Here is a 15,633-nt window from a genome sequence, read left to right on the forward strand (position 1 = left end):
AAATTGATATCCTATATTGAACTCTAACAGAATATTTAGAGCAGTTAAGGAAAACAAAAAGTTTATCAGCAAGCTAGACAGGGTACTACTGATTCAAATTTTCTATTAAGTAGAACCCAGAAATAGGTAAAGTTGAATCCTAAGTGAAATTTATCTGTATACAACTTTCTTTTATGCTTATTAAAAACTTTGTAATCAATTCCAATAAACCTAAAATAACCAATTTATTTCATTTTTTCATTTAGAAAGCCAAGGTAATAGCAATATAATAGATACAAATTTATAATCATAAATAATACAAATTGCTTCCTTTAAAAAGAAAAAAAATAGTTTTTTTAAAAAGTAAAGTACTATTTTAAAAACTTTTCAGATGAAGCAAGTCTCATTCATGCCATATGATCAGGTTGGTATAATAGTCTTGAAGAAAAAAGAATACAAGATAATTTTCTATAACAATCATTTGCCCCTTTATCTGGCTGCCGGTTTAGCTCAGATGTTGACCTGCCTTTAGTCAAGTATTAAAAGGCAACAAAAAACCTATTGTATTTTCTGAAAGATTTAATGTTACTTAAGTACAATTTTGAAGTCTTTTTGACATCCAGAATTTATAATTAAAGCCCTTAGGACTTTCTCACCCTTTCAAAATAAGCATACCCTGAACCAAAAGAATAATCTATTTATTATGAAACTAAGAACAAACCTTTGAGATAATCCCTGTGGCCAAAAGGAACAAGAATTTTTATGTTTAGATTGTCATAACCACAGAAAGGAGCCTATTGTTTATGCTATAAGAAAGTTCATCTTCATGTGTGCCCCTTCTATTGTAATTTTATGCCATTATTATGCCAGTATCTTAAAATTTTTATATTTGTGATGTTGAAAGGATTCAAAATGAAATTTATTTAACCAAATGACCAATCCCCAATTTATAAATCCTCAAACATTGACTCCTTAGCCACCCTACCAACTCTATTCCTCTCACTCTAAGCCTAAACATCTTCAATAGCACCCTTCGACCTTTATTACTGAGTTCAATCTTCTTTTTCTTTTTTTTTAAAGATTTTATTTATTTATTTGACAGAGAGAGACACAGTGAGAGAGGGAACACAAGCAGGGGGAGCAGGAGAGGGAGAAGCAGGCTTCCCGCCAAATAGGGAGCCTGATGCAGGGCTCCATCCCAGGACCCCAGGATCATGACCCAAGCAAGCTGAAGGCAGAAGCCCAATGACTGAGCCACCCAGGCGCCCCAAGTTTGATCTTCTTTAAGGTCCTTCAAAATATGGCCCCAGTCTACTTCTTCTTTCATCTCCTATTTCCCTAATTAGCACCCCATGTTCTAGACTCAGACTAGTAACTACTCTGAGACTTGCTAGCAAGCACTTTCATGGATCTAAGAGTCAGAAAAACCTATGTTCAAAATTTGGCTCCATTATTTACCAGCAATGTAATCCTGAGTACAATACTTAAGCTCCCTTTACCTCTTCTCAATATGCAAAATAAGGAATAAAAGTGCCTCTCTCAGAGCTGTGAAAATTATTCGAGATAATGTGAATACAGCATAGTCTGGCACTTAACATGTGCCCATTAAATTAACATTTTATACTTTTGATTAACACAGAGATCCAATACAGATATCATATTGAATTAATCATCTTTGAAAGCATGAATAAAACACAAAGTAGATAGCTACTGAAACAAGATTTTAAAAGAAAGTTTTATTTATACCATAACAATTAAAACAATGACACACAACTAAGAGGTGGAGCCACACCCTAACAAAACTTCAAAGAGCTAAAACTAGTCGTTCTCTCATTGCTTCACTCTCCACCCAACAAAACAATAAAAAATACTGCCTGTCCTCCAGCTTTTATTTTCTTGATGAATACTATCCTACTGCTTAAGGTCATCAATTTTAACTCATCCCTGCCTGCTCCTTCTACCTCACCACCTATATCAAATTAGTCCTTGAATATGTGTCTAAAACATCCCCTTTATCTATTCCACTCCCCTACTACCTGCTCGAAACTCTCATTATTTCTCATCCAAATTGCTTTAACAACCCCTTAAAAATGTGCCCAGACTCAAGGATCTCCTGTCAATATTCCACATCGCTACCACACTATCCTGCTGGCTCACTATTGACCATAGAATAAAATCTTACCCTGAAAGCCTAGCTTGCAAAGTTCTCATTAACCCAGGTCTAGTCTGTTTCTCAAGCCTCATTTCTAGTAATTCCCCATGTTCTACTTACCTATAACATTACTTGCTCATTCTCCAACATATTCAATACCCTTATATCTCTGTTAATTTTGTCTTTTGCTAGAAATGTTCTTCCATCCTCTTCCCACCTGGTAAACTCCTATTCCATCTTTTAAGGTCAAATTCAAATATGACCTCTTCTCTGATCAAACTATACTTCTATTTCCCAATGTTGAATTAATTGTTTGTTACCTGTATTCCCATAACACTTTACAAGTAAATGCCTATACTACTTTGGCATTATATTATAGTTATTAGTTTTTATAATTATTTCCCCCTTTAGAGTCTGAACTTACTGAAGGCAAAGATCACATATGCCCCGCAAGTAAAGTAGTTCACATAGAACAATTAATATCTGCTAAACTGAAGTTCAGAAAATAAACTCTAAGTCGAAGAGGCTAGACCCCAAATTTCATCAATATTTTCAAATACAATCAGAACTGCTCTTTATGCAGCATGATCAAGATTAGTAGCTGATTACTTACAAAAGTCTGTTAAGGGAGGGAAACACACATACACACTCCTTAAATATTTTAACTTAAAACATATATAGTGGGCGCCTGGGTGGCTCAGTTGGTTAAGCGACTGCCTTCAGCTCAGGTCATGATCCCAGGGTCCTGGGATCGAGTCCCACATCGGGCTCCCGGCTCAGCGGGGAGCCTGCTTCTCCCTCTGACCCTCTCCCCTCTCATGCTATTTCTCTCCTGCTCACTCTCTAATAAATAAATAAATAATCTTAAAAAAAAAAAAAAAAACATATATAGTAAGTACACAGTCATTCTCTAACTTAATGACCTATAGCCAATATCTAGTCTTTAATTAGTTTCTTTCATTGCTTCTTTCTTATATAAACCATACTTGTCATCTATATTGTTCAGTTTCCATTTTCTAAAGTGGAGTAAGAACTTGAGAAGCAGAATCCTTCAGAAGGTGTGCACTTTTTTTCCCAACCATATAAACTACTTAATTAAATTACATAATTACAAGTATAAATAAATAAGAAGGCCTGGTTACCAATGCAAACAACTCTCAGTATATAAATGAACTGGTGAGAGAAGTACAGAGATGTACTTGTCATCTTCTAATGAACAAGGTTCATCATGTATTCATTATGCTTTGGGCTTCAATCAGTATATTTTATGGAAGGACTGAGAAATGTCAGTTACCCCAATGGATCAATTAAGTGGAGGTAAGTTAAGAAATCTTCGACATAACTGCAACTGAAGACAGTCCTTCATGAATATACATGATAGCAGAATCACTTTCAAATTAAATGCTCCAAGCCACCATTTTCTTATCTGTTAAGTAAAGGACTACATATGGTATAGCTGTAATAGCCAGACTTGCTCTTACCTGTCAATCCTGGCTCCTCCTTCTGGACATAAACATGGTCTTACCTATGGGCCCCCAGTTGTTTATATCTTCCAACTAATTCATCCCATAGAAAAAATATGTATGTTTAAAAATAATGGCTCAACCAGAATCTTATTCTAGAATCAAGATCCCCGCCTTCCTTCCCCACCTTCTCCGTCCATCGGTTTCTTTAGATTATCTATCCTACCTGCCTGCTTGGACTTGTAACCATGTATTACACCTTGCTCTCCGACATCTATAATCTCCTTTCTCTTTATTACCTGACCAGACTCTTACCTAATCACATTGCCTTTAGAATAAACATGAGCTGGATTTATTCCTGCTACTATCCAACTGTCTGTCCTATACTTAATATGTATATTCTATAGATCTAATCAGAGTTCTACACTTGCCCAGTTCTTACAGATTTCTTTCAGTTTATCTTCTCAGTCAATATCATAACTTTTCTACTTTGACTTGGCACTCCCAATTCTACCACTTTTTCAACTAAAATCCAAGCCACTGATGGTTGCTAAGATTACACATAAAGTGCAATGAATACCATCAGAATGAAAAAACTATGGCCCCAAGGCACTAAATGATCCCAGAAAAAGCTTAAGTTATATTCTGTACACGCTATTTGCTATGACATAATAAATGAACTTAGATATTTTGGAAAAGTTTCCATAACAGTTGAAATAAAAAGATTCTCTGGGTTTTTCTCGGTTAATAAAGAAGTTAAAGGCATTAGAATACTCCATTCCTCAAGAGTTTAAATTTTCTAAAAATTTTCCATATATAAACCTTCCTCTAAAGAATGATCAGTCTGTGGGCGCCTGTGTGGCTCAGTCGGTTAAGCAACTGCCTTCGGCTCAGGTCATGATCCTGGAGTCCCTGGATCGAGTCCCGCATCGGGCTCCCTGCTCGGCGAGGAGCCTGCTTCTCCCTCTAACCCTCCCCCCTCTCATGTACTCTCTCTCTCTCTCTCATTCTCGCTCTCTCAAATAAATAAATAAATCTTTAAAAAAAAAAAAAAAGAATGATCAGTCTGTTATATTCATACTTTAAATATGAAATAACATAAGCACAGCTTGGCTATCAAGTTTGAGAGAAGAATAAAAAAGATGATTTAATTCTCTAAGTCTCATTCTTATTTCAGTCTGTAATTTTTGTCTCATTTCCAAACCTGTATTGAGGAATAATAATTATGGCAGCTATAAAAAAACATTAATTTTTTTAATTGATGTGTAACAACTTCCAGGCTTTTTAACATCTCTGAAATCTTATTTAAGAAAGCAAAAATAATTCTTTCTAGGCTCCTGGGTGGCTCAGTTGGTTAAGTGACTGCCTTCAGCTCAGGTCATGATCCCAGGGTCCTGGGATCGAGTCCCACATCGGTCTCCCTGCTTGGCGGGGAGCCTGCTTCTCTCTCTGCCTCTGCCTGCCACTCCCCCTGTTTGTGCTCTTTCTCTCTGTCAAATAAAGAAATAAAAAAATCTTAAAAAAAAAATTAATAATTCTTTCTTTTGATGAACATTTCCTTTTGACTAATCACAAAAGAAAGAAAAGGAGCTAAGATTACCCTAACCTCTGAGTCTAGAATAATACTAAATAAAAGAATGCCACTTCAATAGTCAACTGCTTCAAACTATTTTCAAACTACTATATGCACAGAGACATAAATGATAAACAACATATGGCTTTAGTCACCATAGGCAGATAATAGAAATCCTATTTTTAAAAAATCTGTGTACCTTTTCCTTGTGTTGACTCTAATACCTCCTCAACATATAGATGATATATACAGATACAGCCTTTCTTCCCAGCTATAAACTGATACTACTGCGGCGGCTGGGTGGCTCAGTTGGTTAAGTGTCTGCCTTTGGTTCCAGTCATGATCTCGGGGTCCTGGGATCAAGCTCTGTGTCAGGCTCTCTGCTCAGCAGGGAGCCTGCTTCTCCTCTGTCTCTGCCACTCCCCTGCTTGTGTGCTCTCTCTCTCTCTCTCTCTCTCAAATAAATAAATAAAATCTTGGGGGAAAAAAAACAGTGATACCATTTTCCCTGAGACAAAATGTTTATTAGCTAAGTATGTCCTTTACTTAAGTATGGCTTCAATTTAACAAACATGATTCCAGTACAACAGAAAGTAAATAGATAAAACATCAGCTATCACAATAAAACTTGTTAGAGATTTTATATGAGATGTTTATCTTTTAGGCATCTAAAAGATAAAAGCATACAGGGTAGCACACCAAAAGTACAAGCATCAAAAAACATACCAATTTCTTCCACTTCTTCCAGGAAATCATTATATTCTCTTAGACTAGGAAAGTCTTCTTCTCTTTTATTGTATCTTTAATAGAAGAAAAAATTCAACATATTACATATCTGTTGCTTCCAATATTATCTAAGTGGTTTGTTTCTTCTTATATATTTTATTCATGATACATAGAAAAGCACTGCTTATTACTTACTGTGTAAAACACTGTTTTCTTGACACCATGTTTATAACTAGACCAAGAATGTTGTTCTTAAATTCTTATGATTACAGAGAAGGAATAGAATTAAGAGAGAATGATAAAATATGTTAAATCCTTCTAAAACTTAAGGAAAAGAAAGAAATTAGGAGCCTGATTTACTTCTTATAAATAGATTTGCTAATTTTCAGAAAGCTAAAAATTAATTCAAAAAACACCTTCCAATTTTTCATGACAATTATAGTCTAAAGAATACCAGATCAGGAAATTCTATAAATATTGTAATGTCCCTGTGAAGAATTAGAAAACTACAAGGGATCAATTTAAAAAAAATTAATATAAAAGAGACTATCTAGGGCGCCTGGGTGGCTCAGTCGGTTAAGTGCCTGACTTTGGCTCAAGTCATGATCCCAGGACCCTGAGATTGAGCCCCACATCAAGCTCCCTGCTGGGTGGGGAGTCTGCTTCTCCCTCTACCTCACCGCCTGCTTGTGCTCTCTTTCTCTCTCTCAGCTCTCTCTCATGCTCTTGCTCTCTCTCAAATAAATAAATAAAATCTTTTAAAAAAAATAAAAGAGACTATCTCCCAGAAGCAATACAAGTAATAAAAGAGCAGCCTGGGACATTGATAAAGTAACACAGGTTAAGTACCTAGAAAGATGCTGCTAAAACACTGGTGACCTAGGGGGCACCTGGGTGCATAGTCAGTTGAGGGTCCAACTCTTGCTTTCAGCGCAGGTCATAATCTCAGGGTTATGAGATCAAGCCCCACATCAGGCTCTGTGCTGAGCATGCAGTCTGCTTCAGAGTCTTTCTTCCTCTCCCTGCCCCTCCCACTTCTGCATTCACTCTTTCTCTCTCTCTCTCTCTCTAAAATAAATAAACAAATCTTTAAAACACTAGTGACCTAGGTTGAAACATGTACCACCAAAAAATATAATAATAATACATTAAGTTTTATATTAATTTGTTAAACTTAAAAACAATAAGGTCACTTTTAATAAAAGGACAGATAAAATAAAACCCAAAACTATTCACAAACAGTAAAAACTAGGGGCACCTAGGTGGCTCAGTCAGTTAAGCATCTGCCTTTGGCTCAGGTCATGATCCTGGGATCCTGGGATCCTGAGATAAAGCCCGCATCGGGCTCCCTGCTCAGCGAGGAGTCTGCTTCTCCCTTTCCCTCTGCCCCTCTCCCTGCTTGTGTGCTCTCTCTCTCATTCTCTCAAATAAATAATCTTAAAAAAAAAGAGAGAGTAAAAATGAAATTATAAATGAAAAAGATAATATTAAAAATATATTATGTACACACACAGATATATATGAAAATAAATTATAGCTAACACATTATTTTCTCTAGCACACTTCAAATCTCAACTTAAATGATACCTTTACAGGCCCCACCTGATATCAGTGATCCACACCAACACTCAGTCACTAACTTCGTAATATTCTTCTCAATTTATAACCATACAGTTGTTTAGTTTGCCTGTTTTATTATCTATCTCCATGCTATTCTATACTACTATACTGTAAGCCTTATAAGGGCAAGGTTCATAGCTATTTCACTCATTTCATACCTAATGCCTAATATGAATAACACAGCATTCACACACAGTAGGTACTCAATATGTATTTAACTAAATTATAAAATAAATAGTAAATAAATTGTAAAGCTATCAAACAAAATGATCTACTCTTCTCTAACAAAGGCTAGATAACTGTTCTTCAAGTACTTAATTTCTGTTGAACAAATGCATAGACGAATTTGTGCATTTATTCACTTGCCAAACTATCCATATTTCCATCAGTAAATAATTATAGCAATTATTGAAATAATACTTAAAGTCCTCTTTGTATACTGAATCATTCAAACAATAATAGTTACATTTTTAAGACTTTTTTCCGAATCTCAACCTCCTTGTCCACAGTAGGATCTTCAAAGAGTTGTACCCTGAAGTTGCTCTTTCTAAGTGGAGTGCCACACTCAGGACAGTTTCCAGCTCCTCTCATAAACAGTAAATCCACACAACTTTCACACCTGTAAGGAGAAAATACAAGGTAAACTTAAGCCAATACTCAAATCCACAACAATTTGTATATAGTTTACCCTTTTTTTGTTGTTTTGGTGGTTTTTTGTTTGGGTGCGTTTTTCTGGCAGGGGAGCAGAGATAGGAAAATTAATCACTGCTACTTGAAAATCTCACACACACCATAAAACTTTTAGATATTTATTTTCATTTGGAGCTTACATTTTAGACATAGGTACCCCAAGGGATACCAGTTTCATTTTACAAACTAAACAAATTTACAAATTAAAAGAAATTGTGTTGGGGGCTAGGCAGATTCAGAGGTAGCAGGATAGGGAAAAGTCAAAGAGGCATGTAAAAGATGATCTATGGTCACCTCCATTCTCAGTCTAGTAACACTCTTAGATCTAGGCAAGAGAAGCCTCCTCCAAAGGCCTACACTTTAAAGCACTCTGCAAGAAGATGTGGTTCATATATACAATGAATATTACTCAGCCATCAGAAAAGATGAATACCCAACTTTTACATCAACATGGATGGGACTGGAGGAGATTATGCTAAGTGAAATAAGTCAAGCAGAGAAAGTCAATTATCATATGGTTTCACTTATTTGTGGAACATAAGGAATAACATGGAGGACATTAGGAGAAGGAAGGGAAAAATGGGGGGGCAATTGGAGGGAGAGATGAACCATGAGAGACTCTGGACTCTGAGAAACAAACAGGGTTTTAGAGGGGAGGGGGGAGGGGCGATTGGTTAGCCCGGTGATGGGTATTAAGGAGGGCACGTACTGCATGGAGCACAGGGTGTTATACGAGAACAATGGATCGTGGATCACCACATCAAAAACCAATGATATATTGTATGGTGACAAACATAATAAAATTAAAATAATAATAATAATAAAGCACTCTGCAAATCACAATCACTAAAACAAAGACTTTTTTTCTCTTTCAGCCTTATAAGATAGAAGTTGTTTTTTTTTTTGTTGTTGTTTTTGGGGGTTTTTTTTTGAAAGTTCAGTAAGCAATTGAACAAATAGAAATTACAAGTGATAGTTGAAAGAGGTCTTCTCCACCCCTGCCCCACCCCAGGCCAAAGGAGAAGGAACTGATGGTACCCCAGTATCTATGGAGAAAGCAGAAAAATCACCACAGCTTCTGCCCTGAGAAATCACAGAAGGAATGGTTCCTCATAAAAGCTTTAATCAGTTAAAGTTGGCTGCCCCAAATCCACCAGGACTGCCTAGGAAAGCCATATTTCCCAGATACCTGCATTCCCTCCTTTCTTCTTGGGAAGTACAATTTGGGGAAGAGTCTAGAATCTCCTGGAAGTCTGGAGTTGGAAAAACAAGGACCTAAAGAGGTCAACCTCTCTATACTGGATTCCTAGGAACCTGAGAGGATCAGTTCACACTGTTTTTGATGGGTCCAGGCACCACTCAACCATCCTTGCCCTGTCCCAAGATATCCATGCTACTAATCACACTAATAAGTAGAAAGGCTGGCTATAAGAAAACAACAGTTCCTTTAGCCTCTGGGTCTTGAGGATGCAGCCCTGGGAAGTAAGTGGACAGCATGGGAACTCAAGACTGTGCCAAGGGTGTAGCTTGGTTCTTAACCAATATTTAAACATTTTGATACACAGTCCTCTAGTTGCAATCTTGCCCAACTCCACATACATTAGGGCTATACCAGCCCTAATCACTTCTTTCTTAGCATTATCTGAAACTATTTTTTTAAAGATTTTATTTATTTATTTATTCATGAGAAACAGAGAGAGGCAGAGGGAGAAGCAGGCTTCCCGCAGAGCAGGGAGTCCAACAGGGGACTTGATCCCAGGACCCCAAGATCATGACCTGAGCCAAAGGCAGATGCTTACCCAACTGAGACACCCAGGTGCCCTGAAATTATTTACACGTTGATTTTCTGTAACCTCTATGAGGATGGAGGATGTATTTACACTTCATGAGAGCAGGAATCTGGCCTACCTGTTCTCTATCCCCAGTGCCTCACAGATAATAAGTACTCAAAAAAACTATACATAATAAAAAAAAAAATGAATATAAAAGGGGAAAAGAGAAAATTTAATGAGTAAGGGGAACATTTATTTCTTCCAGGTATGTAGCTGACATGGTGCCCTGAAATTATTTACGCGTTGATTTTCTGTAACCTCTATGAGGATGGAGGATGTATTTACACTTCATGAGAGCAGGAATCTGGCCTACCTGTTCTCTATCCCCAGTGCCTCAGAGATAATAAGTACTCAAAAAACTATACATAATAAGAAAATGAATATAAAAGGGGAAAAGAGAAAATTTAATGAGTAAGGGGAACATTTATTTCTTCCATGTATGTAGCTGACATGTGGAATAAGCTAAATGAGAAGAATGACATAGGGAAATAAGAATTTTTAAGGTTGGTTATTAATAAAATAATAACATTGACCTTTGCAATTTCTATCTTAACAGTGCCATCAAATATTAGAGGGGAAAAAAAGTTCCTAAGAGAACACAGATCACAGCTGTCATTATCATGATCAACAAAACCCCAGAAAATTCACTTTAGGATTCGCAAGATTGGGAGTGGTACATTTCCCCTAATCTTTGTGGTTAGAGAAAATGAAATCTAACTACAGAAGTTGAAAATGAGCACACTTTAAAACTATACTAACTAGGGGTGCCTGGGTGGCTCAGTCAGTTGAGCCTCTGACTCTTGGTTTCGGGTCAGGTCACGATATCAGGGTCGTGGGATTGAGCCCCGGGCTGGGCTCTGCGCTGAGCCAGAGTCAGCTTAGGATTCACTCTCTCCTCTCCCTCTGTCACTCCCGCTTGTGCTCTCTCTCTAAAATAAATAAATAAATCTTTTAAAAAATAAATAAATAAAACTACACTGACTAAAGATATTTATAAGCAAGGAGCCATCTAAAATACTCAAAAAAAAATCAAACCACAAATAATATTCTATATTTCAAGGCCCTGGAGAGTAGACTCAGTTGATAATTCATTTAACAAGGTAATACAGGGGCGCCTGGGTGGCTCAGTCAGTTAAGCTGAGGTCATGACCTCCAGGTCCTGGGATGGAGCCCCGCATAGGGCTTCCTGCTCAGCAGGGAATCTGCTTCTCTCTCTCTCTCTCTGTCTCTCTCTCCCTGCCCTCCCCACCACTCATTCTCTCTCTCTAATAAAATCTTTTAAAAAAATGTTAAAAAACTGGGGCACCTGGGTGGCTCAGTCGGTTAAGCATCTGCCTTCGGCTCAGGTCATGATCCCAGAGTCTTGGGATCGAGCCCCGCGTCGGGCTCCTTGGTCAGTGGGAGCCTGCTTCTCCCTCTCCCTTGCCTGCCACTCGCCTTGCTCGTGCTCTCTCTCTGTCAAATAAATAAATAAAATCTTAAAAAAAAAAATGTTAAAAAACAAGGTAATACAGAACACTTAAATATTTCTAAAAGTTATATACTAGATATATTATTTGTTTCCACAATCAGTTCTGTATCTCTACTTTTTTTTTTTTTTTTTAAGATTTTATTTATTTATTTGAGAGAGAGAGAATGAGATAGAGAGCATGAGAGGGGGGAGGGTCAGAGAGAGAGGCAGACTCCCTGCTGAGCAGGGAGCCCGACGTGGGACTCGATCCCGGGACTCCAGGATCACGACCTGAGCCGAAGGCAGTCGTTTAACCAACTGAGCCACCCAGGCGCCCTGTATCTCTACTTTTTAAAAATCTGCTTTAAATCATAAGGATTAACAGTATTTAAGAATTTTTAGAATAATTTATTTTCCTATACAACTTTTTCCCTTTCTGATTTTAACTGCTATAAGAACAAATAACTCTTTCCTTAGAGCTCAAATATATAAACACACAGAGAAAAAAACTTAAAGCTCCGCTTCATTCTATTCTCTCTCACTTCCCACAAGTAACATACTACTTTTAGAGTTTATGTGACCAATCTTTTTCTACATATTTATGAAATACATATTTACAAAGTATTTACATGAAAATTAGTTATATAAAAAAGAACAAAAGAAAAAGTTAATTGCTAGTTCACTGCATCTGGCAACAGAGCAACCGAAACAGCAGTATATGGATAATCTTTGGCCTCCAAGAGTGCAAGAAAGTTTTTCATACAAAATCTTGTATTTTCCAGAGCACAGGAAAATTTGTGGAAAAGCCCAAATCCTTAGTCATTACCCACTCCCAAAGATATCACTATGGTTTTCTCTTGTTTTTAAAAACCAGAATGGTGCCTACCTTCTTCTCACTCTAAACAAGTTATTTTTAGATTTTGTTTTCTTATATCAATATTTAACTGCTTATATTCCTTTGTCAAGATTTTTTTTTTTTTTAAGATTTTATTTATTTGCGAGAGAGAGAATGGGAGACAGAGAGCATGAGAGGGAGGAGGGTCAGAGGGAGAAGCAGACTCCCTGCCGAGCAGGGAGCCCGATGCGGGACTCGATCCCGGGACTCCAGGATCATGACCTGAGCCGAAGGCAGTCGCCTAACCAACTGAGCCACCCAGGCGCCCTGTCAAGATTTTTTAATTGACTTAGTTGCTTTACTTTTTCAAAAGGAATTATATTTCATGCAGAATTTCAATACCTATTAAAATAGATTAACTGACTTAGAAAAGGTAAATAATCACAAATTTTGTGTTTAAAGACTTTCTTTGAAGTAATCTAGTTTTATCAGGACTTTCTATTCTTCTTCAGCTCACCAGCTCTCTAACAGAATCTGTGGTCTTGGGGTGCTCAGTTTAGAGTCTGCCTTCAGCTCAGGTCATGATCCCAGGGTCCTGGGATAGAGCCCCGCAGGGGGCTCCCTGCTCAGCAGGGAGTCTGCTTCTCCCTCTCCTTCTGCCAGCCACATTACTCCCGCCCCCTCATGTACACACACACTCTCTCAAATAAATAAATTAAATTAAATTAAGAGAAGTCTATGGTCTTGAAAGATAAGCAAGTAATAACTTTTATTAAAGAAAAAATTTTCCCTATAATAAATTATTCCTTAAACCCATGTGCACTGAACTCTATAGGGTAGGAGCTAGGTATTATTAAGGCAATTTTTTCTCTCAAAATATGCTGCCTAACTTTTCTAAGACCTGCAAATAACTTTTCTGTAACCTAAGGTTACATTGGTATGTATCACTTTATACCTAAAAGGGAATTCATTATCTACGCCAAAGCTTGAGGAAAAAAACTACTGCAACACAGTGTTTTGAGATATCAAGCAAAGAATAAAATTTACTCTCAAAATTAAAAAGAAAGAAATTATGTAAACCCATTTTTTCCAGTCTTAGAACTCAAAATTAATAACTATTCAATTTTCTGTTGGCTATTACCATTTAGCATGGCAACTTACAACTAACAAGCAAGTAATATAACGCACAAATTCAAATATTATGTTTAAGCCCATTTTGAGCCAGAAAAATAGAGCTAAATATGGGGGGAAAGGAAAGAGCTAGTAATTTAGTATAGCTGTGCCAAGAAAACATGAGCCCGAGCCCCCGCCCCCTGCAGCAAAAAGTGGATTTGTACCCTCCTTACAAACAGCAAGGACCATGGAATATATCTAATTTCCCTTTTTGCCCTCTTGCCAGTAAACTCCTAAGCCAAATTTAAATGCTCTGTTAAATAACACTGTATATATTTTCTAGAAAAAGGCTGGAAAAGTATGAAGGAAGTTAGAAGGATAACATGTATTAGGGATCTTATGACATAGATAGGACTTTATGATTTTCCTTACTATACAGATGAGGTCACTGAGCACTAGGGAGTCAAATAACTGGCTTAAACTCATTTAACTAGTAAGAATTGACCATGGTCTGCTTCACATTCCACATTTTCTCTTTCAATCTTATTCTTACTCAAAACTTTTACAATAACCTAAGTAACAATCCCTAGTGTCTACCTCTAGCCCAAATATCTCTCCTGAGTTCCTATTAGACACTGCCTATTGCACAATTCCTCTTTGATAACCCACGGGTACATTTTTTTATTTAGAAAAAAGTTACCTCAAACTCGATATATCCAAATCCAATATCCTTCACTCTATTAAGGATACAAGGAGAATAACACAAACTTTGTGCATAAGGGCTCATAATATAGTGGTCAAAATAGAAAAAAAAAATAAAACTCTATGATAAAGGTATATTCTGAATACTATCATAAGCTCTCAGCCAATAAGCAATAGCTCAGCAAATTATACTGCACGCTCTTGGCCAGTAAGCATTAACACATCACACTCCAAATGCTCCAAGCCAATGACAGTTCCAAATGCACTATCCTGAGTGAAGTATTTCCTAAAATACATGGACTCTACTCTTCTGAACCCATTCTTGTTGTCACTGATGAATAGTTTTGACCTAGAATAGCCAAAAAGTGTGTGGAGGTTATAGTATTAGATGCTGAGATCCAAGTTTTACAGAGGCTCAATGCCGCTTCAAATATATGGTTGAAGAAACAGAGTGAGAGTCAATTAGAAATTGAAAGTCCTCTAGCTAACTTTACGAAGAGCTTCAGAAATAATACTACACACTGGGAGACCTGATAAACAATTATATGAATGGTAAAGGAACACAACATGACCACCAGGAACATTCAGAGCTTTGGAGAATTTAAAGAAATCAAGTTGCCAGTATACCAAGCCAGGAACGTATCTTTATAGGGACCATTACTGTAAGTCTACCTTGGGAAAGCTAAGGGCAAATTCAATTAGTACTACAATATCCAGAAATGCAGGTCATACACTAAATAAGACATCCCCTTTACTTTCACAATGATTCAAATATATATTTACCTAAGCAGGACAAAGAATATTTACATTATCTGAAAAAGCTATCAACACGTTCCTCCATTTTCCAACTACATATCTATGGAGGCCATATCATCTTCATACATTTCAATGGAAATAACATGTAACAATATAGATTCACTACAGAAGCAAATATCACAATCTAGCTGTCTTCTCTTAACCCTTACATCAAAAGAATTTGCAAAAATGTAAAACAATACTACCCCCAAATTTTTGTTTTGGAAAATATATTTTATAAAATATTTATATTAATAGGTAAAATGTTTATGATTTTTAATGAATCAATATTTTCAAATTTTCTCAATTTTAATGTTCAATATGGTAAATATTAACAGATACGATCTTTATAAATAAAAGCTCTTGGGGAGTCCTTAGTAATTAAGGTACTGAGACCAAAATGACTGAGAACAAAGTTATATGTGATCAATAAAGATTTATTTATCAAGAAATACAATCATAACTTGAATGTGAAAGGGGAGGTGTAGAAAGGAACCACTTTGAAATACACCAGTGCACTCTAGCCTTCTCAATAAGGCCTGCTCTCAGGTGAAACTACTTAACCAAAGCCTAATCAGCTGGGGTATTATCAGAGCCTAACTAAACTGGGAGAGGTAAATAACGAACTGCAGCCAAGTCTAGCCATCCAGTCCATCTAACTAGGAGGGAGAAAAAACAACTTTGAAACACTTGTGAACTTCAC

The 15,633-nt window shown here is 36.8% G+C and overlaps 1 protein-coding gene across 2 annotated transcripts in view; it reads right to left on the reverse strand.

Annotated features, from left to right (window-relative positions):
* The window catches only part of MNAT1 (MNAT1 component of CDK activating kinase), a 206,105-nt gene that overhangs the window by 143,697 nt on the left and 46,775 nt on the right, over nucleotides 1-15,633 (reverse strand). For both annotated transcript variants that reach the window (XM_021701441.1, XM_044918080.1), the window contains exons 2-3: nucleotides 7,980-8,132; nucleotides 5,894-5,967 (exon numbers count right to left, since the gene is read on the reverse strand). In XM_021701441.1, coding sequence (XP_021557116.1) covers nucleotides 5,894-5,967; nucleotides 7,980-8,132 — 227 coding nt within the window. The remainder of the gene's footprint in view (nucleotides 1-5,893; nucleotides 5,968-7,979; nucleotides 8,133-15,633) is intronic.

Source organism: Neomonachus schauinslandi, chromosome 9 (genome assembly GCF_002201575.2).
Source record: "Neomonachus schauinslandi chromosome 9, ASM220157v2, whole genome shotgun sequence".
Lineage (NCBI taxonomy): Eukaryota > Metazoa > Chordata > Mammalia > Carnivora > Phocidae > Neomonachus > Neomonachus schauinslandi.